This window comes from Cyanistes caeruleus, chromosome 5 (genome assembly GCF_971803275.1).
Source record: "Cyanistes caeruleus chromosome 5, bCyaCae1.hap1.1, whole genome shotgun sequence".
Lineage (NCBI taxonomy): Eukaryota > Metazoa > Chordata > Aves > Passeriformes > Paridae > Cyanistes > Cyanistes caeruleus.
The window spans coordinates 55,655,464-55,681,770 of NC_141705.1; the positions used below are offsets into that span (position 1 = coordinate 55,655,464).

The following is a 26,307-nucleotide window of genomic DNA, read 5'->3' on the forward strand; positions in this document are numbered from 1 at the left end:
CAAAGCAGATCTCCAAAGGCTCTTGGGAGGTGAACTCCTGAGTGTACCCGTTTACCTTTTTCACTTTACCAGCAACAAGCAAGACCCCACACAGCTGGTGTGCCACAAATAGGGAACAGTCTCTGCATTCCTTACGAACTTTGCAGCAGGAGAAGAGGGTGCTGACAAAGTGCCTCAGGAAATCTCATTGCTGCATCCCACAGCAGCTCACTTGCAGAGTGTAAGGGGTTGCTGGGACAAGTTTTCTCATCACATGCTTCACTGAGCAGTATAACATTTCTGGTTTGAGGTTGTTGAGTAGTGAAATGTATGTGACCAGCATTTATTTTTAATTTTTTTCTTGTCCTGTTGGAATTTATGTGAGCTGACATTCATCCAAGACATGGACAGAGATTGTGGAACACTGAGATCTGTTGGAAGCGAGGGAAGATTTATAAGTAGGCAGTCCCAAAAGGAGAGGGTAATTGTAGAGAAAAAAACTGGAGAGGCAGTGTCCTAGAGGCTACAGGTTGGCGTTAGACCAAGTCGTCTTGACAGCATCCATAGGAGAGGTGTGCATGCAGCTCTTTGCCTCTTGCAAAATCCTTTCAGCCCTGGTTTGTCAGGCTGTTTGGGTGAACAACCCTTGGAGACAGATGTTTTGAATCGACATAAAGATACGTGCTAGGAGAGAACAGCCCTTGTGAAACCTGTACTCTTCCAAGAGTCAACGTTGAAAATAGGCAATGCAAAATGGGGCGAGCCTGAACGAAGATATATCCTAAGATAGATCCTGCAAGCTCCTTGTAGGACTGTGCAGCGGTGTCCGAGGATCAGTTTGAGAGAACAAGGGCTGTAGGATCTCTACAGCCGTGTGCCCGACAGCCACGCCAAGACCCCTCCACAGGACAGCGGAAAGCGAGCAGGACAAACACTTGTCGGCACGGCCCGAGCCGAGCCGGGCCCTGCATTTACCCCTCTGCCAGGAGGGGTGTGTTCAGGAGCCGGGCTGGTCCCTGCCCACCTGGGACAGGGCTGCCGCCTCCCGCCGCTGCAGCACCGCCGCTGCTGCCCGGGCGGGGCCCGGCCCGGCGCCCGCAGCCCCCGCGCCGCTGAGGGAGGGACCGGGGGAGGGACGGCCGAGCTCCGCCGCCCCTCTCCCGCCCCGCCGCAGCCCCGGCCGCCCCTCACGGGCAGCGGGAGCGGCTTCGTGCCCGGCCCGGCCCCGTGGGGAGCAGCGCTCCGTCCCTGCCGCCGCCAGCCCGCCCTGGCCCCGGGCCCGCCGGGCACGCAGGTGAGGGCAGCCCGCGGCAGCGGGCGGGCGGGGGCCGGGGAGGCCGAGGCCGGGGAGGCTGGGGGAGCTGCGGCCTCCCGGGGCGATAGCGGGTGCCGGCGGGGCGGGACTGGGCGGGGGTGCTGGCCCGGCAGTGCCGGCACCCCGCGGGCCTGCGGCGGACCCGGGCTCGGCTGGTGCTGGATCCCGGGAGCACCCCTGGAGCACCCCTGAGCACCTCCCGAGCACCTCCGGAGAACCCCCTGAGCACCCCTCGAGCACCCCTGAGCACCCCGCGGCGGGCGCGGACACCTCCATCTCTGCCGGTGGGTTTCGTGTCTGTCCGGACCCTGGCCCCGGGTGTCCAGTGACCTCGAAAGGAGCGTGTGAGGTGCCCTGTAGCAAACACGGCGCAGTGAATGCCCTGATGTGCCTTTTGTCTCCTGAGCTGTGGGTAAAGCTGGTCAGACCTCGGGGGAGCGAGGCTTTAAGTTTTCTGCTAGAATTGGCTGCTGTGATGCTGAATTACCAAAATCACCTGTCAGTCTCTTATTGATTCCTGTCACATACATGAGTTTCCTACACAAGTGGCCAGTAAAAGGGCACCATGTGGAAACAGATCCGACTGTCAGATCCGACTGCTTGTTCCCTTGTCCACTGACAATAATTAACCGTGCATATGCGATGGGAAGACAGAAGCTCACTAGACATTGTCGCTCTAGTGAGGATGATAGATGGTGAACCTCAAACATCACACACTAAACCAGTTCTGTTTCTGAATACAATCCAAACAGTAGGTTTTTCTGTGCCCTTGGGCAGTCACTCTGCCATATATAATTTTCAAGTGTATGGGATATCCTTTATTTGAAATGCAGTGACTGCCACTGCATTTAGTAGCAGAGATTGCTACGGTGAGATGATGTGTTTCCCATGATCTCCTTTCTATATTGTAATTTTTAGTTTATGTTGATTGTTGTTTGGGGTTGTTTTTAAATATGGTTGCATGCTGAGTGAGATAAGATCTTTGGTTAAGCCGTGTGCAGTGACACACAAGTCCTTCTTCAGAGTTATTTGGTTCGGCACCCTGATGTGCACTTTGTTTAAATTCTCCTGTGCAGTACAGATTTGCCTTCATTTCTGACATACTGGGGTGTCCCTGTTAACAGGCTGAAGCACCAGCTGTCAAAATCCATCTGTGAAATTGGCACAAATGAAAAATATTATTCAAAGTCACAATAAGCAATACAGAGCTGAGAAGAAAGATTGTTTTAAAGAAAACTAGATTTGGAATGTGAGGTACCTTGTCAGCTGCTTCAGTTCTGACCCATTGAAGGTTGTAAACCAGAACAGAACTGTGCATCTGTTAAAAGTATGGTTATACTATCAAGTAAAAGCAAATTGCTGGAACCTCCCAGTTTATTTCTTGTCATCTGATCAACCTACCTTGTCAGGGCCATGTTCTTATCCAGTTCCAATAAAATGGTAAAAGAGATTATCTTAATCCACATCACTTGGTGTTCAGCCTGAAAAAGATGTCCTTCATCCACGGGGCAGACCAACAACTACTTTGGGCTGGCTGATGCCTGACCACAACAGCAACACGATTCCTTGCTCCCCCCAAAATGATCCAATGAAACATGCCAAAGATTGTGTCCAAGGAAGAAGGTGGGTCACTGCAAATCTGCTGAAGGCTGCTGGTTGCAACAAGTGGTAGTTAGAGGCATAGGTGCTCTGACAGGAGCCCAAGACCTGTCTTGTTCCTGGTCGCTTTTCATGAGTAGCCAATGGAAGAAGGTAATTCCCCATAAAAATTAATTTTTCCTTGACAGCAGTAGCAGCTGTTACACTAACAAATCTGAGCCAGTTTTAGATAAGTGAGCTGTAGAAATTATGCCAGCTGCCTGTGTGTTAACACATATACTTATTAATCACATATCCTTTATGGCAGACAGGTATGTATCCACTGGTTAAATCAGTCTGTGTACACAATAATTACTCTATTACTACTCAGTGGGGAAGTGATCCAACTTTTATTTTTTGCTTCTAACAATTTTCTTGCTCCAGCAGTCAAGCGCAGGCTTTTCTCCATCCTGCTGCTTGTTTCATCTTTGTTAGGCTGGAAAGAGCTTACACATCTCTTCAACTCACAAAAATGAAGTACTAGCCATGAGATCTTTTGCTGTGTTTCTACCACCCCTCCCTATCTCTTCTCGTTGCCCTTTACTCTGCTGACTTGCAGGACTGGAGAGGATGAAAGCAATCAGCTGTGTTTACTACAGTTGCATATGGCAAATTCAGCTGCCAGCTAATTACTGAATTCACTGCTCAGCATTCCATGACTTTATTTTATTTTTAATTTGGGTGTGAAATGGAACTGCAAATCTATTTTTCCATCTAGGTCTCTGGACAAGATGGGAAATGGATTAGCGAAACCCAAGCACCTGAGGCAGCCAAATAGGCACGTGGCAAACCTCGCTATTGGCTGTGCTGCCAGCCACAAGTTTCTGATGGACCCGTGCCTAGGCATCAATGTGATCAATGGGCAAGCTGATGTCCTCTGCAGCAAGGTACTTGAACTGGAAAAGGAGCTGAAGAGAAAAGAGCAGCAGTTGCAAGAGAGTCAAAACCATGTTGCTGAGCTTCAGGAACAGCTGGCTATGCAAACTAAGGTCATAGCAGAACTCACCAAGGAGCTTCAGAGCAAGTGCATACAGTTGAACAAGCTGCAGGATGTTGTTAGCACTCAAGGAGAGCACTCTCTCCAGCCTTCTCCATTTAAAGTTTCTGCTGATAGAAGGAGAGGAGCCAAGGAAGGTGTATCTGCAGAGCCAACAACACGACTCTGTGATTTGAGCAGGCAAACAATGTTTTCCCTTGAAAAAGCAACAGTCCGAAAGGATTCCAGGTGAGCTTGTTTCAGAGGGCTTCTGTGTTTGTGTTACAACATTATTACTTTTATCATAATTATATCCTCTCCTCATGATAAATCAGGATTAAAGTGTTCATCTTTTTCATGTAGGCTTTGCAGCTGTGATAGATGCTGGTTGAGTTTGTGGGTAACTTTAACCCACAAATCATCTGTGTCCCACAGCTTCAGATGAAGAGTGGTGGGTAGCCTCTGTATTTCAGATGAGAATCTAACAGCTTTTTTGGGATTTATCATTGCTGCCAGCTTCTTCCTTCCCTCCAGCTTCTAAAAGTCATGGTGTAGGAACTGAATTTTGCTTGTTCCTCTTTGAATCCAATTACACTTTCTAGACTCTGACAGACCCAGAAATTTCTGTGGTCAGAGCTGACCTTGCAGACAGAGGTATCAGACTGGTATCCGTAAGCATAACTTAGACTCTTTTACCTTGCAGTGTAGACATAACATGAGAGTCTGTTTAACATGGTGGTAGCCAGACTCTACCTGGACTTCAGCCAGTGACTTTAGTACCTTCAGATTTGTGGGGAGCTTTATTATTCATGGCATATCTGAGTCTGTACCATACTAGAACTGAGAGTTATGAGGCATGTTTCTCATCCATCATGTCCAGCACTGCACCTTAGAGGGTGCCTCATGAATCAGAAAGGCTGCCTGAGTCATCCCAAAAGAGCTGAGAACTTCAGCTAGCTGTGCTCTTCCAGAGTAAGGGAACTGCATTAATATTTTATCACAAGTACCTGGGTAGCTTAAATCATAGTTTTAAGAGTGTTGTACTTGTAACCTGTCTTCTCCTTGGCACGATCCTTGTACTGCAGTCTACCACATGGGTTTTCTAGGGTGCTTTCAGAGACAGAATTCTAACAGCAGTGAGGATTAAAGCCAGGAGAAGAACCAGTGAATTAGCAAAGTGCAGCAGCCAGAACCAAAGTAAGTATTGCAGCTTAAGCAACCCAAATGTAATTCACATCATTTTTTGATGTCGTAGTGGTCAAAGTATTATTTGATCTTCCAAATATTTTGGAAGCCAACACATGCCAAAAAAAGCATCACACATCTGTACTGCTGTGCATTGCTATGCCTCTAAGGCAGATAAGCCTGTGATACACATGCATTTGTGTAAGGCACCATCACCTTGCTGTTGAGACAGCCAAATGATGAAAGGTGCAAACATTTGGTTTCCTTACCCAGTCTGTAAATACTGTAGTAGGTCAAGTTCAGGCAGTTCAGACACGTAAGAACAAAGTGTAACCTTCATTGCCTAGAGAATTCTGTCTGCTATAATTAGCAAATACTGAACCATTAGCCTGACAGTGTCTATAGGGGTGCTTGGAGTTGCTGCTATCAGAAGCTGCCTCATCTTTACAAAGAAAGGGCTTAATGCAGCCCCACTGCTGTGTAAGGCAGCTTTACAGTGCTGCTGCACAGTTCTGAAAGGAGCTGTCTCAGAAGGAGGGGAAGCTCCATGCTTCTTGAATTTGCATTGTTTCCAGAGTGTCACCAGTCCCTCTCAGAAATATTTGTAAAACAAATTTGGCACAATTTGATGCTGTTCGTATGGTGGGGGTTTGAGTGCCATACTTTTGTTTGGAGTATCTCAGCATGAATGATTTTAATGAAAGTTTTAGATGCATAGTCTCCTATAGTTCTGGAAGCTTTTGTGCTCATTTTACGTATCAGGTTATATGCAATTACTGTATTTTATTGCAGTGTTGTATACATGATGCAGGCCAGAATGAATCAAATTAGCAAGGTTGGTTCTAGATGAAAACTAAGTTAGAGCTTATATTCCAATAACCCCATTGCTTTCAGCAGAAGGTAAGTTATGATCCCTGTTTCTAAATACAGTCTTCACCGTAGCTACTTGGTTTTATTTTCCTGCCTCATCTCATCACCTTTATTTATTTTCAGTCATTACATGGCTAGTAACAATGTAAGTGTATTTACATGCCCTGGGTTTGTTCATTCCTGGATTGTCCTCAGGAGATTTTTCTCACATAACCTAGTTTTAATGACAACCTCCCATTGCTTTATGAATACAAACAAGAGGAGGCCTTAAATGCCTCAGAAATCTGCCAGAGTTTTCACTTTGTCAATATTAGGAGCTTGGGGACTTGAAGGCAGAATTTATCTTTCACTCCATCAGTAAAAGAAAACTAACCAGCAGGGCCATAAAAGCCTCATCAGTGTAGAAGTTGTTTAATTATGTTCGTTTCTGGTGTGGACTTGAGGCACTGCTTTATAGGATGCCCTTGAGCCAGAAGACACTCAAATCAGTCAGAACCCATAGATTGCTAGAATGCATGTATGGCCTGCTTTGTTTCAGCTGGTTAGCCATCATCCACAGATACATCCATTGTTTATTTTTTCATGTCTTCTCCTTCTTTAAATCCAAGCACCGGGCTCTGCTTCCAGGAGCTCAAATAGAGACAGTTTGTGTCTTTACAACTCACCCATTTATATGCATTTACAACAGGAAATGATGCAGAGACTGTCTCAGGGAGCAGTGAGAACAAGATTGTTTGATGAGATTGTTCCACCAGGTGATTGCAGCACAGACAATTCCCTCACTAACCAGGCTACCATCCCACAAGGTCTAAACAAGGCAGGCAAAGCAGTGTATTAGAAATGAGAGGAATCCTCTTGAGAGGAATGAATGCTTGGTGAATAACAAACCCCAGCCATGCTGGGCATTTAAACTTTGTGGTTTTTTGTTTGCAACCAGTGAGAAGAGGCTTATCACAGATGCTCTGAATAAAAACCAGTTCCTGAAGAGACTGGAGCCTCACCAGACACGAGACATGGTGGAATGTATGTATGAGAGGACGTTCCAGCAAGGGAGCTACGTCATCAGACAAGGAGAACCAGGAAATCACATTTTTGTGCTCAAAGGTGAATATTGCTTACTTGTAGAACTCACAAGTGCAAGAAACAGGAAGGGGATTTAGAAGGCTTTGCAGGAAATCGCAGTGAGGGTGTTTGTGCTCCTAAATAATTTGTCCCTGTGGAGGGCAATGCAAGTTTTACTTGTGACTTTTATGAAACAGAGTGAGAGCAATAAAAAGCACCTTGGAAACGTGAGTCTTGATTTAATGTTTTTTTATGACCTTTTTAATTTTTGAAAGCCCAGAGGTGAGCAATTCCTTTCTGTTGTAGGTGTAGCCAACCCTTCCTTCTCCAGAGGAAAACAGGTATTACTTAAAATACAGAGAACTGCTCAATGGTGAAGCCACTCCTGAAATAAACTTACTTTTCAACATTCATAAGATACCAGTTTTCTGTGTATGGGAAATTGAAAGATGAGGTCTGCATTCATTGTTCTCAAAGCTGGGGGATAGCTTTTCTAAAAGGAAAGATGTGCTTGGTTTTTTTGGGAGGTAAAAAAAAAAGCAAACGGCAAATCAACCAAAAACTTTAGGATAAGAAGGTTTTCCTAAAATAAGGCCAGCAAGTCTGCAGTCATTTGTGCCAACTGGTCCTGGGCCTCAAATTGCTGATCAGCTATAGTTTAACACCTGGAATTTGCTCCTATCAGCAATAAGCTCTTTTATAATTTCACCATTAAAAGAAAAATAAAAATTGTGATTAATTTGCATATTTCATAAACTGGGGACCACTAAAAGTCCTAGAGACTCATGTGAATTAGAGCTCACACTATAACGAGTATGTTCTGTTGAGTCAGGAATGTTTAAACAGGAGCAAACTGGTCTATGTTGGAAAGCTCATTTTCTGGCTTCATATGGATGGGTTAATTGGAAAAAAAATTATGGGAACTGTGTTAGGAAAACAGAAATGTTTCAGGAAAAAAGAAGAGGCAGGATTTGTGATGGTGTGGTCATATTCTTGCAAGACAAAATGATAACACCTTGAAAACAGCTGAAATATCAGAAAGGAGATGTACACCTGGAACTTTTTCTGGCACATTAGAACCTTTCTTGAGGAGATGGTGTGTGCCTTGGAAAGAAGAGGGCAGAACTTTCATAACATGTTTAAGGGAAGGTTTTTTTGGAGCCATAAACTGTGAAGAGGATCAGACTTTCTTTGACTTTTGCTAGTTCAACGAATTCTTGAATGAAGATTTAATGGGCTTTTAATTTTTCTGCCCTCTCCTTTGCATTCTGCATACATATACATCTGTATGAAGAGATAAATCATGAGTAATTTGTCCTGTGATCATTATTTTAAGACTTTTTGCGTTACACCATGCTAGAGTATCTGAATCACAAGTGAGTGGTTTGTTGTAGCAGAGGTTTATCCCATCAGGATTTAGAACAGCCCTCCCTTCCAGAGCACATCTGTAGATTAGCAGTACATTTTAAAAAAATAAATCTTTATTGTTTTGTACGTGTGTTTCAACGCACTTTTTGCATTGTTGCTCTCATTCCTGTGTTCCAGGGAGTGGCAAAGTCAGAAATACATTGATTTGTTTTCCATTCACTCTGTGCAGCTGAGCACAGGTTTAATACCCATTATCCTGGTGATTTTTGACAGAGGGCAGTCTGGAAGTCTTTCAGCAGAATAAACTACTCTCCTCAATACCTGTGTGGACAGCATTTGGTGAACTGGCCATTTTATACAACTGCACACGGACAGCTTCTGTGAAAGGTACCAGAGGTTAAATACAGCAATGTTGCTCAAAATGAAAACTGTGGATTTTTTGTGAGATCCCTGTGATAGCCAGATTTTCTTTGAAGTTTTCATTTAATAGATGTTCGCTTTTCTCAATTATCTACAGTAAACTCACTTATTTCTTCCTTGAGTTCTTTCTGCTTGAGAATTTGAACAATACTATGCCATGAATGTAATTCCCTCTCTGGCATAACCCTTGATAAACAACCAAATTGTGCTGGTTAGCCTGATCTAACAATAGTTAGCATACTAACAACTAGGGCAGGATTGTGTTTTAATTTTGGATGCTTGAGTTGAGGTGGTGGTCACTGGCTCTTATGTTCTTGTGCCAAATGCAGTGCCAAGGATGAAATTACAGTGAGTTTGAGAGCATGTTAGAACCATGGTATTTTAGAGTGGGTACAGTCTAATTCAAGAGGAAATAAAATATGCAGGAATTAGTTGCTTCTGTGCTTCTTTTAGTTCTGTATCATCATTATGTTGCTGAGTCTTGCCTAGATCCATTTGCAGCTGGCAGTTTGGGGACTGACCAGGATGGGGTTAAGTGTTGCTCTGATACAAATATTCCTCTTCCTGCATAAGACCAGGTGTACATCTATTAAATACCCCCTGATTCCCTTTCCAACATGCTATAACTGCTCTGTGACAAACAATTAAGTGACTAAATATGGTTAAGTTCATAATTTTTCCACTTTCCACCATTCCATAAATAATACTTTTATTTGAAGACTACTTTTTGTTCTTGCCTAAATCTGCAGGGACTTTGTGCCACCAGTAAATATGAAGAGTTCATATTGACTTTAAAAGGAGCAAATAGAATAAAACAAGAAGTTGTTTGCTGTAAAAGCTTTTGGTCTTTCTTCCTGAACCCAGTTTAGGCACTTAATCATTGCTGGCTAGGCAGATGGAAGTTATTACATGTAATCTGTTTTTGTTGCTGCCTGATAAACAGAACAGCATCAGTAATGTGATTATTTTTCTTACTAACATGCTGTTCTAATTGAGTATGTTCCCTATTTTTCTTTTTTGCCTGCTGTATAGCATTAGCATTATAAAGTAGTGTTTCTGCATAATAAGATGTCAAGCTGCTTTAGGCCTTTGTTAGCATTAATTGGTTTTGAGGTAGGACAAGAATTGTCCAATTATGGACAAGGAAAGGTATTTGAATACTTGCAATCACTGCAGAAATCCACCCCTCCCCAATAGCTTCCCTGTGATCCTTGTAGAGGAAGAGCAGTGCATGTCATAACTGAGCAAGAATAATAAACACACATGTGAAAACTCTCTTATGTTGGATCTCCTGACACCCTTTTCCTGCAGTCCTTGAAAACTCACAAGTGAAGAATTTCATCCAAACAGCATTTCAGCGGCTGCTGCTCAGCAGCATCTTCAAAGGCACTAGCTGTATTTGAAATTGGCAATGTGATTTACCCCTAGGTTTCCGAATTTCTCTATTTTTTTTTTTATCTCATCTTTGAGATTGCAGGCATTTTTCTAACTGCATTAACTGCTTCATTTAGTTAAGTTGCAAGATACAGGAAATACATTTGCAATAGGTTGGATACTTGCCATGTTTTCTTCATGCAAAGTAAACTGAAAGATGTTACCTAGGGGGGAAATAAAACCAAAGTAACACTTTTGTTCTCCCATCCAGCATCCAAAAATATTTTTTGATTAATTTTGATAGATGGTAGAGCATATGTGTATATTGTGTACAATGAGAAATTACTGTGCTTCCTTTTAAACCTGGCATTTTTGTTGCCTGAAAAAATGATTCTGTTTTGATGATAGATGGAGGAAATCAATTACCCCATTTTTTTCTGTAAATTTTTATCTCACAGACAACACAGTTTTGTTCTTTCTTAGGGCAGAAGGAAAACTGCTGAATATGGTGTAGCATCTTTTAAAAGAAGAGATTAAATTTAATAGAATCGCCTTTTGCTTAAAAAAATAAGAAGTGTTCTGTTGTGTCAATGGTTGCACTCAGAGGCTGCTTAGTGGTTTTCATCTTTGATGCTGAATCCTGTGCTGCTTACTGTATTATATTAAAGGTTTAATTATATTTTTAAATGAATTGTTACGATTTTGATCACCCTTTATTCTCTTATATAATAGTTTGGATGAAAAGTGTGTGAGGATCACAGTATTAAATGAAATTAAATGTATTTCTTGACCTCTGTTATTTCTATCTTAGTGCAGGTCTCACAAACATCTGCATATAACCTGAATTTCAGTTAGATCCAAGCCACAGTATTTAACATCATAGGTATTGGAAAACCAGCCACATTCTTGTTTCTTTCAAATCAGCTTCTTTGCATTTTACAGCTTTTGAGTGAAGTGACTGTCCATGATTAGGGTAGATTTTCCCAAGTGTTCAGCCATGTCATTTTCAACGTTTCTCAGCCTATGGAATTGCATTTAAAGTGCTCAGTAGAGCAACCATTTGGAAATCTATTCCTTACTTTAGTGAGCATTGTTTAAGTGGGAATTGAATTCTTTTAAAGGTCTGATTACAATAGGTGCTGGATATTTTAAAATTCAGCCTTGGGCCTTGTGAAATAGCTAGTCTGTCTTCTAGTATGCATTGATGCTGTAATATCATCCATCAAATAATTTGGAAACATTGCTGATTTTGTTCTTTTTTTGTTTTCTCAAAGCAATCACTAATGTTAAAACATGGGCACTGGACAGAGAAGTGTTTCAAAATATCATGAGAGTGACAGCACAAACCAGACAAGAGCAGTACAGAAACTTCCTCAGAAGGTAAATATGATGAATTTCTATTTCTGATACTGCTTTGTGCTACTTGCTAAGGTGCACAACAATACTGTGCCTGTCTTGTAAACAGAGAAAAAGGTGCTCTTCATGCAAATATGGCCTCAAAAGCCTGAATATTAATTTAAGATTCATAAGAGTATTTTTCCATTTTAATTGTTTTTCTCCTGCATCACACTAGAAAACTTCAATAGTTCAATTCAAAATTGAATTAAATTCAATTCAAAATTGAATGACTTTAAGTCATAGCATAAATGTATAGGAAACTTAGAAGTCTAGAATTTAAAACAGTATAATAAATAAAGTTAAGTAAATCCTCCAATGAGTAGTTAGTTTGCTGCTGGAGTAGGTTAAGGATTATTCCTTATCCTTTGGAGATTTGAATATGAGATCTGCATCTCTCTCAATTTATGAACTAATTCCAACATAAATTACTAGGAAATCTGCAGAGCCGAATAATTCTCTCCTGCAGGGAACACTGAGAGTGGTGCCACTCTTCTCCTTAGGAAGATGGGGTAATTAGAAGTTCCAAGCCATAAATAGCTGATATAATATTTTATATTTTTAACACAGAATGAGCATTCTGTTATGCCTTCAAATCAAGATGCCAAGCCTGGCCGTGCATAGAATGTCTCATGTATTTATTTTCACATTACTCTCCACCTCTGACTTCTGTACACATTTCTTTGCTGAGCCTAAATAGATAGAAACTTCTATAATTTCATAACTTTTACAAGTCTGAGTGATCAGGATGGGAGGTTTTTCTAATTCTTACCAGCAAGTTCACAAAGTTTTAATTATATTTGGATTATCTTTCAATAGCTGTGAAAAGAGTACTGAAGTTTTTACCTTTCATTTTGTAGTCTCTGCAGTGCACTTGAAAATATATTCTTGAATTGCTATAATGTCTTGTGTTTGTAATTGCAGGATTCTTTTTAAATCAATCCTTACACCCACTGAAGTCCTCCCTCTCCTGAAATACAAAGCTGATTTACAAACTGACCAGTGTTTGTCATATTTCTAAGTTGTGTGAGTTTTGTTTATCTAAAAACCAGGATGAGAATGCTTGAACCTTCCAAATTAATATTTAGTTGTGTACTGTGTTCACCACTAGTTTAATTGGTTATAAAATGTGACTGTAAAAATTGCACAGATGAGATCATAAAAAAATAGTTACTGATAACTACTTTGGGTTGTGGGGGCTTTTTTTTTGTTTCTTTTCTGGAAGTGTGTCCCTGCTGAAAAACTTACCTGAAGATAAATTAACCAAGATCATGGACTGTCTGGAAGTGGTAAGATACTGTTAAGTTTTTCTAAATAGTATTCAGTAAGCTTCCAAAATAACAAAGAAGAATAAACCAGCAAAAATAAAAAACAACCAAGCTTTTTTAATGTGAGAGTGGTTTTGGAGTGATTGAATTCCAGGTTGGCAGAAAATAATAACATTTAGAGACATAGAAGTAAATTATATTTTTCATATCAGAGGAGCCAAGCAAGTAATTAAGAGAATTTGTGATCTATCCTTTATTAAGTACAAAGTTGTTCTCTGGGACTGTTTTGGTAATCAAATTTACCTCTTTGTGATGTGGATATGCAATATTTTCATATTTTTTGGACCACATATACTGCAATGTACGGGAAGAAGGCAGTAGGTCCCCAAGACATGAATCCAGCCAAATATCTGCGTGCCTTAGGGCTCCATTTGCCAGCAGCCTTTGAAGGTAAAGGCTTGATATTTAACCAAAGCTAGGATTTTGTTCCAAGGGCAGTGGTAACTCTTTATTCTTTTTGCATGGAGCCATGAAGGATACAGGAAGTTAAACATCAATGAAACATCCACATGTGTTAAGAACTCTGCATAGTAACCTTTCAAAGATTTATTGGACAATATTGTCTCTCACTTGCCCCCCACCAGGAGTATTATGACAAGGGAGATTATGTTATTCGGGAAGGAGAAGAAGGAAACACATTCTTTATAATAGCAAAAGGAAAGGTAAGGTATAATAAACTTAATTTGTAAAGTAACACGTACGAACAGTTGTATCTCAAAAGCTATCTTGGGTGGGGTGTGGTTTTCAGTAAAAATGGTGTAGAGTGTTTTTGCACGTGTTTTTAAGTTCACAATACCAAGATAAAAGCCTGGAGCAGCACTGCAGAGGTTCAGGGAGCCTAATTTTCTGTTCACAATGAACCCATGTTATACTGTTCTAATTAAAATGTAATTAAATTGTGTCCTGAAGCCTCTTGACACTGTGGCAGAGATGTAAAGTTAATTTTTTTGTAAATTAGATTTGATCATACATCTTCCCCTAAATGGTGCAATATCTGATGGGTAAAACATAGGCTTGTGAAAAGTCTAAGAAGTAATGGAGTCCTGGGCTTGATGGAGAATGGCCTTTGAGGTGTCTCTGACTCCTTTCACCCTTCAACTGATACCTTGGAGGCTGACACAGGACTCTAAAGAATTAAATCAGAAGAATTTTCCTCAATAAACTTCCAGTTTCCAAAACATCCCTGCATCTGTAGATATTCTAGTTTGTTTTCTGCTAACATGGGCATCAGCAGAATGCGTTACTGTGGAAGCAGAGTTTCAGGAGGGGAAATATTAGTTAATGCTTCTGGAGTGCTGCCTATTTAGTTGAGAATAGAAAAAGTTCATATGACATCTGCCCACTGTGGGAACTGAAGTATTTTTCAGTCTCATTAAAAGGTGGCTTTTTCTGCTCTGTTTCAAAAAGAATGAGGAGAAAATGTTGAGGGGTTGTCAATAATGAATATATTCCTTTTTCTCAGCAAAAATCGGAGAGGGTGTCAGGGAATGTTTGGCTGTAATTATTGAGAGGAGGGGGTAACTAAATGTATCTAACTCTTTCCTCAGCGTTACCGAGTTTAAGACATTTCTGAAATACACAGAGAAGAAAGAAAATAATGCAGTACTTTTAAACTTTCCCTTACAAAATTTTTGTTCCTGTACTTTTCAGGTGATAGTTACCCAGAGTACTACAGACCACTCACAGCCTCAGGTGATTAAAAATCTACACAAAGGAGATTACTTTGGAGAAAAGGCTCTCATTAGGTTAGTTCACACCATCTGATTCGTGATGTGTAGGATTTCAAAATCCTGTGTGTCATATTCTACAACTCATGGCTGTTTTGAATATAAGCTTTCTTTTGATTGTGAAATCAGTAGATGAAGGTAGTGGCCAACTTTGTGCTAATGTTTTAAGGGGTTGCAGAGAGAGCTTGAAAGCTTACACTGGCATCTACCTTTGGTTTTCCCTGCAGAAGTCAAATTCTGGCCCTGTGCACTGTGGCTTTTTGTTAATACTTCAGGAAAAACTGTGGTGAGAGCTTGTGCCAGGTGATTTCAGAATAGATAAGGTCCATTGTGACTGGAATGAGCTCTTTTTTCCATTGCCCATGGCAATAAGAAACAGAGAAGGAGTCACACAGCACATATTTACATGTGTGATTGAGTAGGGAATCACTTGGGTTTGGGAATATTTGATATCCAAGGACCATTTTAGAAATAAGTAGTAAATCCTGATGTAGTGATAATTACATTTCACCCTAATTTCTTGGATGGTTGCTAAGGGATGTTGTGACCCAAACCCTAATGAAATTGGAAAAAATACTGTGCTAGACCATAATAGCAACTAGTAAAAAGCTAAATTTTGTGTTTGGTTCATCAGCATTAATCCAGGTACAGGCTGCAGAGGCCTTTGAGGAGTTTTACCTAGAGCAGCTGTGACCCTCCAAGAGTGCAGTGTGAGGTACTGTGAGGATTTTGATATGCTTCTGAACTCTCCTAATGTGTTTCAATTCTCAGTGACGATGTCAGATCAGCAAACGTTATTGCAGATGAGTACAATGTGGAGTGCCTCGTTATAGACAGAGAGTAAGTACATTACACTTCAATAAAAGACTTGCATCCTCTTTCAGTAGGTTAATGTGACTTTCAGTGGGTTAATGTGACTTCACTGTAAGCAAAACCACAATGTTTCCTTAAGTGAATCCTGAGCGAGTGGTTGTGCTTTAGGAATACTGATGAAGAGAGGCTGACAGCAGGTGCTGGAGCACAGAAGCTAAAGAGTAGTTCAGAGTTACTCTTTTCTTTCTGTCTTTGTAGTGGTGATGTTTATTCCGATCTCCTGGATCACAGGTTCCTAAGCCCTGTTCTTGTCAGTGAAAACCAGTGCAAAGAGGGCATTCAGTAACTCTGCCTTCTGTCACCAGAACCCCTGCTCCATTCAGTAATGGGTCCACATTATCCTTCGTTTTCTTTTTGTTACTGATGTACTTGAAGACACCTTTCTTCTTGTCCCTGACATCCTTGGCCGGATTAATTCCAGATGGGCCTCAGCCTTCCTTGTCTCATTTATATTTACCCTGACAACTTCTTTGTATTATTCCAAGTAGCCTGGCCCAGCTTCCATCTCCTGTGTGTTTTCCACTTAAGCCTGAGTAATTACAGGAGTTCCTTATTTCTAGACATTTATTTTCCCTCTTTGCCAGATGTCTTGATCATTTCTTGAGCCTGGAGAAAGTGATCCTTGAGTATCAGCCAACTTCCACTAGGTCATGACTTAAATGTTCAGCAGTTGATGATGTTTCACTTGTGTTTTTAGGACATTTAATCAAACGGTTGGAACTTATGAGGAGCTGCAAACTTACCTGGAAGGTTATGTGGCTAATCTGGCCCAGGCTGATGAAAAGCGACATGCAAAGTAAGTCAGATCATTTGTTTGTTGCATTGTTGTAGCAGGTAATTATAAAAAAGAGTGATAGATACATAAGCAAAATCATGGATGGCAGTTGAAGGAGATGGACCCCTAGGAATGAGAGCAGTCAGTGTAATAAGGCAGTCTGACTATGCTTATGGAGCCAAACAAACTCTTTCTGATGCAAAAATTACATAGAATCTCAGGGTATTGACTTCCAAACACGAATTCACTCTATTCCTGGAAAACAGAGCACAAACAGAGGAAAAAAAAAATAATGTTGTGCTCAAACAGATTTTGCATTTTTATGGTAAGTTCTTTGACTGGTAAAAACCCCTAAAGGCCAACTTTAACTCCAGGCTGAGTTAAGGAACTTGTATTACTGTGCAAAAGATCCTGTCATTTTCAAAAGAAAGAAGCAGAGATCATTAAAAAAAACAGTTTATTTTTAATGTTTCAATGTAGCACTGATGGTATTGATGCCTTCTTTTAGCTGTGGGCCACACTTTCAGTTTATGTGCCTCTGATTTCAGTCTAAGTGCTGCTGGAAGGTTTAGCAATGTGTTTTTCCTCTGTTTAGAAATACAGATGCATTCTTATTTCTGACCATTCTCCTTGAACTGGTAGAACTGTACTTGACTGGTACAGTCCTTCAAGCATTGCTTCTCCAGCTTGGAGTGCCCAAACTTTTGCAGCTTCCTGCAGCAACAGGAATCTCACCAGGGATCAGCTCTTGCTAAAATATCTGTCGATTCTACTCAGTGAATTTCAGTAGCATTTACTTCCACATGATTCCATTAAGATTTTGTTAGGAAATAAGAAGGGTTTTCTTTCCTCCTTCTCCTTTCCCACCTCCCCTTTCCCCCTTTTCTATTTCCTTTCCTTTCATTTATATAGGATCACGAAAAGTAATGGCAAGGAAAATCACTAACCTATGTTAATTTTCTTAATGCAGAGGAAGATCCTTCTGTGGACAGTTGACCAAAGAGGTGTCTTTGGAGATGATAGAGCTGAAGGAGAAAGTAGCCCAGTTCCCTCCTTCCCCATTCCAGAATTTAGAAGTTGTCACAACTCTGGGTGTTGGTGGGTTCGGAAGGGTTGAGCTTGTAAGAGAATGTTTTAAAATTATTCATGTAGCTCTCTGTCTTGGATGATTGATTTAGCCACTGAATAATGTGAAGGATTTTGGTATTCTATGTGCTCATGCCCCTCAGGCAGAAATAATTCTCCATAAATGTATGCATAGTTGAACAAAAAACATTTCAGGACTTAGGTGTTTAAAGAAGCAAATCCATTCTTTTGTGCCTCTGTCTCCTGCTGTTAAAAGTACCTCCCTGGTCACTAGGCATAGTCACCAGTTTGTGTATGTGGAGTTTACAGATGTGCCTGCCTGCATTATGTCCCCTGAATGGCAGGCCTTTTTCCAGGAATCTGCCTGGACCTGGAGCAATCTGAATGGCACCACATAGTCTGTACTGTTAGAACTGCTTCTGTATGCCCCAGCAGCTCCAGCCAGCATGAGCTATCTCTGAGCTGAGTTCACTGGGAAATTTCCAACCATTTGCAATGGTTCTTTTGATTCATCTTCAATAGCATGAACAGCTGTGCTTCTGGGATACCAGGAGCTTCATTAGCCCAGAGCTTTAAATTCCACTCGCCTCTGGCTGAGTTGCAAACGCCTGACAAAAACCTGAATGCTTTTTGTGCAGGCTGCTGAAGGTAATGGTAAATTAAAGGAGACTTTGTGCTCTGAGTGAAGTCAATAATCTTTTACAGTAGTTAGACCATCAACTGTTTCATTTTGATTCATGCTTCACAAAAAAAATTTCCACACTAGAATTCTACTGTAGCATCTGAATACTAAGCTAAAAATTGAATTCTCATCCAGCTGTAGAACATAGATATTTGCTTCCTTCATTTCCAAGAGGCCCTCTGTTACCTTCCATCTTTTTATTGCATATTGGATAATATTTCAGTGTAATGCAAAATTATTTGTAAACATTCTTTCTAAACTGCCTCTCCTTTTTGTTCTTTTGTATTACGCTGATGATTAGAAATCTTAGATTGGAATTGGGACCCACTGTGATAAAAACTCGTTGTAATATGTAGTACCTATCCAAGCTGCTGCTATTTGGTATACATAAAACGAACAGAGGGAACATTTCACTTTACAAGTGGGGGCTGGGAAACTAAAATATCTGATGCTTGCCTTGAAATCATACATAGCAGCTCTGCAGAAAATCTGGAATTTGTCCCTTGTTACAGCTATCAATTTCAGTCCTGTGCTGTGTTGAAAAAGATGGATATCAATGGATCTACTGAGAACAATTTAGTAAAACATCATTTCTTTGCCTCATGTGTTTTCACATTCATTTTTATTCACAGGTTAAAGTTAAAAATGAGAACATGGCTTTTGCTATGAAATGTATCAAGAAGAAACACGTAGTAGACACCAAACAGCAAGAGCATATCTATTCTGAGAAGAAAATCCTTGAGCAGATATGTTCTCCATTCGTTGTAAAGTAAGTTGAGTCTAAGATTTCCTTGACTTTGTCCCCTGGGGCAGCACTATTAGGAATGAGGTTTGGCACACATGAGTTCTGGAGGAAAGACACTGCAAGTCTCACTTTTTATTTTGCTTTTCCTAAATTTCTGCTGGTTGTCTCCACAGGCTGTATCGCACATTCAAGGATAACAAATATGTGTACATGCTCCTGGAGGCTTGCCTTGGAGGGGAATTGTGGAGCTTGCTGAGAGACAGGTAACAGCAAACACAGCATAACCTTGCCCTTTAAAGTTAGCCCCATGTGGCTACTAAGTAGATTCTCCATTTAATGATGTTTGGTTCAAGTTTGCTTAATATTCTGATTGTTACATATTATCTAGTTAATAACTGAGGTGTTTTCAGAACTCTATTGTGATAATTTTTGTTCCAGAGGCAGCTTTGATGAATTTACCACAAAGTTTTGTGTTGGGTGTGTAACAGAGGCTTTTGACTATCTGCATCAAATAGGAATTATCTACAGAGACCTGAAGCCAGAGAATTTAATTTTGGATGCTGAAGGTTATATAAAATTGGTAAGATGTAATCCATTGCAATGGTATCCTTTTGTGCCTGTATCCTGTTTCTTCACAGGGGGGATATAAATAGACAGCACATAATTACAGAACCAGGATCCTGGAGTGTAGTAACTCTTGTGCTACAGTAGTAAAGAGGGCAGGCTTCTCATGGCACAGTGAGAAACAAAGGCATTGCAAAGCCGCTGCAAGTCATGGACAAACTGGGAAATTGCAGCCTCTGAGAGCTCTTGCCACAGTATAAACAGCAAAAGAAAAAATTCTCTCAGCAGTCAGTTTTATTGTAGGAACAGAAACTACATTTCTCAGATGCAGGATTACCTCCCTGTCCAGCCTCAAAAAATCGTAAGTTCAACATTCATTGATTCAGTTTTTACAGTCATGAAAGGGAACACAGAAAAGAGCTCCTGCCATGCTTTACTGTGACCATGAGAAGTGCAACAAGAATACCCTTCAGAGAACTTGAAATATCCATTCTGAAGACAATGAGCAGCCCACTGCTTTCCAGGGACAGTACATCTCATGTCCTCAAGGAAATCATGGGTTGTTGTTCTTCCCAAAAGGAAAACAATTCAGAAAATTACTTGTGCTAATAAATGTATCTGTTTTATAACATTCAGTGATTCAGTGGAATTACCTCTCTCTCCTTCACAACTATTGTGTGTGGTTGTTCTCTAGCTGTAAACTAGCAACTCTGGGACCTTTGCAGGAGGTGAGGAAGCAATTAAAACCTTAAGGCTTCCCAGTGCAAAACTCCTCTGCATTATGCAGCATATGTTGATTTTGATCAGGTTGATTTTGGATTTGCAAAGAAGATTGGATCAGGGCAGAAAACCTGGACGTTTTGTGGAACCCCTGAGTACGTTGCCCCTGAAGTCATTCTGAGTAAAGGCCATGACTTCAGCGTGGATTTTTGGTCCCTTGGGATTCTTGTGTATGAACTCCTCACTGGCAGGTAAGTGACTCCTGTTCAAAGTTCTTACCTAGATTATGTGTTTTTAAAAACCTTTCCAAGGTTATTTTTAGACATCCTTGCAAAATGATGCTTCTTTGTGCATGTCTTACCTTCCATCATTTCAGAAATGCCACAGACCAAGTGGTTTACATATTCTCAGTTCTGGCTTATCCAGGCACAAGCCGTAATTGGCAGGTGTGGGGCTTCTGTAGCTTCTGCTGATGTTTCCTGTGAGGAACAAGTGACAACAGACTGTTCTCTCCCCCATTAAGGGGTGGGTGAACTGAAGCAGTGCTGTCTCTTTAGCTCCCTGCACTCTTCCATGACAACTCTTTGGGAATGCTCAGTGGCAATACAATGTGGAAGCTTCTCTGAGTTAGGCCTAGAGGGACACGTTGTCATGCATTTCACCTGGTACCTACAGAAAGTTTCCCAGCTTCAAGCCTTTCCATTATCTTAAACTGATAAGGCTGAAAGGGTGAGGGTTGTAAAAGTAGGAAGGTGGGCTTTTTTTCCTATATTTTTTTCTATATTTTTTCTATATTCTCAGATACTTGCTTAGATAAGTACAGGCCACACCTGCTCTTGCCAAATGTTCCATTTATCAGTGTTGCTTTCTTTCTCTAGCCCACCATTCTCTGGGTCTGATCAAATGATGACATATAATTTAATTCTCAAAGGCATTGAAAAGCTGGATTTTCCTAAAATAATAACAAGGCGACCTGAGGATTTGATCCGCAGGCTCTGCAGGTAGGAGGGGCAGTTTGGGGCAGATCCCAAGTGTGGATAGATTGAACTCTTCTAGGACTCAGACTCAAGCATTGAATTCCTGACAACTGCTTTTGGAATTGTTATGCATGGCATGGTCTATTCTGATTATATTCAGTATGCATTGCATGCCCCTGAATGTGTCACACCTCTGAGTCTGCAGAGGCAGCAGAGGCTCTGGGCTTTCTGTGTAGCTGGGAATTTTTTCTGAAACACATCTTTGGGAAAATTTATTAAGTGTGGGCTGAGGAAAGAGCTAAGGAATTTGATTTTCAAATCAAGCACATTGTTTAAAAAAAAAAAAAAAAAAGCTTCCAAAATTACTTAGGCATATAGATTCTACAGAAAACATAGGGTATTTAAAGACTGGCATAAATCCTTCAGAAAAATGAATGGAAGGTGGTATTTCCAAAGGTCCAGCCTAACTTAGTGGCCTGCACAACCTCTGGCTGGTGACGCTGACTTTGGATTTCCAGCTCCTGTGGGATTTCATCCATGGCACTGGGAACAGTCTTCAACATTCCTGTGTACCATGTTTGAAAGGATCTTTGTCGCTGTAAATTTTGATCTGCCTACTTTTGTAACTCAGACCTGCTGGCCAGGGGAAAAAAAAAGGATGTGCAACTAGAACTCAGCCAGCTGGTTTCCCTGTGCTGCTTGTCACAGCTGAGTAACACTGTTTGGCTTTCTAGAAGGTTTCTTCATCCTCAGATAAAAGGAGCAGTGATAAACACCTCATATCTCCTCATGAGGCCACATGTTTTATGCAAGCTGCATCCCTGTGCAACTGTTAAATATAACCAGTTAGGACTTATAAATGCTCTTTTAGGGATATTTCATATATTCTTATCCTTATTCTTTTTTTTTGTTTTTTGTTTGAGGCAAAACCCTACAGAAAGATTGGGCAATCTGAGGAATGGAATAAATGACATCAAGAAGCACAGGTAAGCAAAAGAGACTGCCAAGAAGAAAATTTGGGGTTTCATTTGAAATATTTTTAATGTCTTAAAACCCAGACTGGTAAACTCATAGACATCTCTGTTGCTATTGAGTATATTTGCAACTATAGCAAGCAACAATATGAACATAAATCCTCAGCATGATTATCTAGAAATCTTATTTTTTATTGGTTTTGCTGCAGGTTGCTGATGTAGGAGTTTAATCCAGTTCTCAGAGAAACCTATGCCAGTTCAGCATCTGCTTCTCAGACCTCCTGACCCTTCAACATTTGCTTTTTAAGAATGAGGAGTTAAGGGCTCCAGAGCAATAATTTTAGGCTTTTGTCATCTTTCTTGTAACAAAGAAAGTCTTTCTCACAATGAATTTTTCTAATGCAAGTCTTTCTTCTAACAAAGAAAGCCCTCTGTAAATTAAACATTTTCTTCTTTCTATCTGAGTTGTTTCTAAGCCCTACACTTTGTTCTTGGGGAAAGCAATTCTTTGATTTTTCTGCTTGTCTCCCTCTTCTCAAGCTGTAAAAAGGGTGGCATTCCAAGGAGGCACACAAGTCTCTGCATGGCTGTATTTCATGGCATGTATTAACCTGCCTGTCTCTGCACCTCCTCCATACAGAAGTGCCAAAGTGCCTGGTGGCCCTGAAGCTGCCCCTGCCTTGTATGGCAGTGACGGTGCTCCAGATTCATCCTTCTAACTGTGTTGTTACAGGAGTTGGCATGAAAAAGGCTTCTTACAGCCCTTGTTCACGGGATTTTCAGCTCTTTGTGGTATAATGTCAGAAAAGAATCTGCTTTTCTCTTTTGGTCTCTTCCTGTCTGTCTTTCATCTCTTTTTAATCAGGTGGTTGAGTGGTTTTAACTGGGATAGTCTGAAAGTGAGGAAATTAACATCGCCTTTAAAAAGAGAGGTATTGGCTTTGGCTTTCAGTATTGTGATGCTTTACTAACACAGCTTGGCTACAAAGGAGTACTGATGGTGATAGCAAAATTCCCCAAAAATGCATTTGAATTATTACAGTTCAACATTTTTTTGTGAAAATTGAACGAAAGAGAGACAGCAAGCAATACATATCTTACAATCAGTCAAGTAATGGAAATATTATTCTGCCTGTGTAGTTTGCACTACATTTTCACCATTACTAGAAAAAATGGTGTTTGGTCAGAAACTAATGTTGAAAAAATATATCTCCCTTGGTAATGGGCACATTATTAAGATGTACTGTTCATATTACTATGAAGAGTACAAATGTGTTTTCCTACTATTGAGTTCAAACACATCCTTGAGTAAGCTCCCAAATTTATATGGCCTATTTGTTTTCACCTTAAAATGAAAAAGAGACTAAGGTTAAAGTATTTAACCTCAGTTAAGAGGTTCATAAGAAACTCACTTTGATCTTAATTTGAAACAAAAATGAATTCTGAGGTCTGCTTTGAGTAGCTACCCTATGAGTGTAGATTTGGTCTTAAATAGCATCCAAATTGTACAGTGTGGCCCTGTTTTCTTACTGAATTAACAGGGCTTTGGGAAGTCCTTTTGTATAAGGAGGCTAATGCCACTATTCTGTTGTACAATGTAATTACTGGAGGGATTGCTTTTAAAGAATGAGGAATTGCATCCATTGAAAGACATCATCTGTATCATATTAGCCTTTCATTTCCATGTTGGGAGCAACAAAAATTATGCATAATCAATAGAGAACATTTTCAAAAGGTACTTTCTGAAACACCCTTTTGTTTGTGTTTTCAATGTCCTAGTTGTCTGGACCGACCGATTACAGCTACTTTGACAGCTATCCGCCTGAAGTGGGAAGCCCTCCAGATGAACTTTCAGGCTGGGACAAGGATTTCTGATCATTTTTCCTTCTGGCACATTTATAGAGACTCATAGGCATTAGTTCTACTTTATTTCTTGCTTAAAATGAAGTTACACAAATTACACAGCAGTCCCTGAAGAACAGAAGACAGTATGGGACCAGAACTTGTTTGGATAATCCACCAAAATCTGTGCATTTTGTAACAAGGGCATGCATTCAGTCAGCAGCTGTAACCTGATTCTTTTTATTTTATTTTATACACAGTGTCTCTATGAACATTTTCAGACACCATTGATTGGATCTATGGTTTTGCCACTAAAAATATCACTAGCTAAAATTTTGATATTTATAAGGTTTCTGTATAGCTTTTCTTGGGTGGAGAGGATGGGTATCAAAAGCCAACAGTCGTGACATTCGTCAGTAGCTAAAACTATAGGCACTTAGTTTTCTTTTTCTCTGCTGTGTTTCGCTTTTCCCCCAAAATGTCCTGTATTGCATTGATCCAGGAATGTGTAGAAAAGAGACTTTTACTGAAAAGCTGATCTAATTTAGCTACAGCTAAAAGGGTATCACTGTGTAAGCTGCCTCTCCGTCAGTCTAGTTTTGCACCAGGTTGAATATGTGAGACTGGTCAAAGGAAAAGGTATAACCTAACAGAAGTTGCCTAGAGAATCAGACTGTGGTGTACATTTCCCTTACTGCTTTAAAGAGCCATGTGCCTTTCTTAAAATGTTTAGCTTTTGTGTAGTGCGAAGATAAAACAGATGGACAAAAAGCTTTTACTTTGCAGGGAAAAATGCAGATGGATGTTGTGCATTTGTGGCTTACACAGAAAAATTCTGCTGCTCTGTGTTATGAATCCCAACTGCTGTTGAAATAGGGGTGTTCCTGGGTTTCATGCTGGGTTTATGGGATGGATGCATCTGCAGCCACTGCTTGGATTTATTCCAGCTCCTGCTGAGACCAAGTCCAATCTAAATTTCCATACTGAAGCTGCCGTAGCATTAGCGCATTTCACACGCTGGATGGAAAACCTCCCGGGCAACTTGTACTGTGTGCTCAGGGTTTACTTACCCATGGCTGCTGGATCATCTCCCTAGCTGCTGATCATGACTTTTCCCACTGGGAAAGGGAAAATGAGGGAGGGAATGCCACAGGGGCAGTTCTGTGGTTTGTTACATGGTTACAATTATTTTTCACTGGTGGGTGACCATCGCTTTGACAGCAAATCAATTTAAATATTTTGTATAACCTTCAGCCTGAATAAGGCAATAGAATATTTTCCATTGAATTTAATGAAGGTTGGATGGAGCCCTTGAAAGAAGACACTACACATGTAGCTGGTTTTGTTTCTCTGCCTCTTTGCAAATTATTATGGAAACTTGCAGCCAGCAAAGCCTGTGCAAAGTGGAATCAGAGAGGGTGGAGCAGAGGCTGTAAGCTGGGACTGTAGATATAATAAAACTTAATTTTATTTAGTAATACCAAAGACTAAATTTTATTTTCAGGATTCAGATGAAGCACTAGACATTAGGTATTTGTGTTTCTCCGTGCATCTGTCTTTCTCTCATAAATATTTTTATTACAGTCAAAATAATATTGTGTCAAGTTTTATAAAAAACTTTTGAATGTATTTTTCCATTGTATTTATATGTAGTTTCCTTATATATATATATATATATATACATTAAAAAAATTATATATATATATGTTTTTAAGTGAAAAAATATCTGTATGATGTTTAGTGCAGTTAGCATTAAGTTTTTGCAGCTGTGGGATATATTTCCTTTATAAAGTTTAACTTAGCTTGTTTATTTGTGTGCAAATAAAGTAAGCTTAAAATGTAACTAGAAGGACATTAATTTTTTACAAGCACATTCCATACAGCAGTCCAGATTCATAGACTGTATTTATACTTGTCTACATGATTCAGAAGAGACTGAGGCAGAAAAGGCTACTACCCTGGAGTGAGAGCCACTGATGTAATTTTTTGCAGCATGACCCCCCACTTAGATTTTGTTTTCCCTAGTGGATGCTGAGAAAATGAGTGTATGAGAAGCTGCAATAAATGAGGTCACAGATTATTTTGTACTTATGTAGAGCTCCCATGAACATCCAATTCATTCGAGTTCTGGCATGTATACAGTTGACTGAGGGGAAGTTTTCCAGAAACAAGCAAAAGCTGATACAGTAGAGATTAAATATTACTTAATCTCACACCATCTGTCTTTAACTTCAGCTCAGCACCAGTGGAGTTATGCTGATGTAAAACAAGGGGATGAGTAAGTGAGTCAGGCTCAAGTAATGTCAGCAGTGCAGAAGATCATGGGAGAATTGAATGGACAATTAGGATGATGATCAGATTATTCTTATTGCTGTATTTTCTAATTTAAACTCATTGAATAATGGATTTGGACATTCAAGTTTTGGGCACGC

The 26,307-nt window shown here is 40.4% G+C and overlaps 1 protein-coding gene across 8 annotated transcripts; it reads left to right on the forward strand.

Moving 5' to 3' along the window:
* The first annotated feature begins 1,111 nt into the window (after positions 1 to 1,111).
* Positions 1,112 to 25,468, forward strand: PRKG2 (protein kinase cGMP-dependent 2). Of its 8 annotated transcripts, none has more exons than XM_086889110.1 (19): positions 1,112 to 1,273; positions 3,651 to 4,157; positions 6,901 to 7,067; positions 8,667 to 8,780; positions 11,462 to 11,567; positions 12,808 to 12,871; positions 13,495 to 13,572; positions 14,561 to 14,655; positions 15,409 to 15,477; positions 16,208 to 16,306; positions 17,256 to 17,406; positions 18,686 to 18,822; positions 18,972 to 19,061; positions 19,237 to 19,378; positions 20,170 to 20,333; positions 20,961 to 21,083; positions 21,983 to 22,045; positions 22,899 to 22,965; positions 23,813 to 25,468. In XM_086889110.1, the coding sequence occupies exons 2-19, from the start codon at positions 3,664 to 3,666 to the stop codon at positions 23,906 to 23,908; spliced, it is 2,319 nt and encodes a 772-aa protein (XP_086745236.1). In that variant the 5' UTR covers positions 1,112 to 1,273; positions 3,651 to 3,663; the 3' UTR covers positions 23,909 to 25,468. The 8 variants fall into 8 exon arrangements, with proteins under 8 accessions (XP_086745236.1, XP_086745237.1, XP_086745238.1 ...); XM_086889114.1 differs by lacking the exon at positions 1,112 to 1,273 and adding an exon at positions 1,353 to 1,578 and having other exon boundaries at positions 3,651 to 5,105; XM_023926210.2 differs by lacking the exon at positions 1,112 to 1,273 and adding an exon at positions 1,428 to 1,578.
* The last annotated feature ends 839 nt before the right edge of the window (positions 25,469 to 26,307 follow it).

Bases quoted from the DNA above. Each gene is read 5' to 3' on its own strand.
- PRKG2 (XM_086889110.1), top strand. From the start codon at position 3,664: ATGGGAAATGGATTAGCGAAACCCAAGCACCTGAGGCAGCCAAATAGG. The intron at 19,062-19,236 runs GTAACAGCAAAC...TTTTTGTTCCAG, and splicing joins TGGAGCTTGCTGAGAGACAG to AGGCAGCTTTGATGAATTTA. The intron at 22,966-23,812 runs GTATTGGCTTTG...TCAATGTCCTAG, and splicing joins CATCGCCTTTAAAAAGAGAG to TTGTCTGGACCGACCGATTA.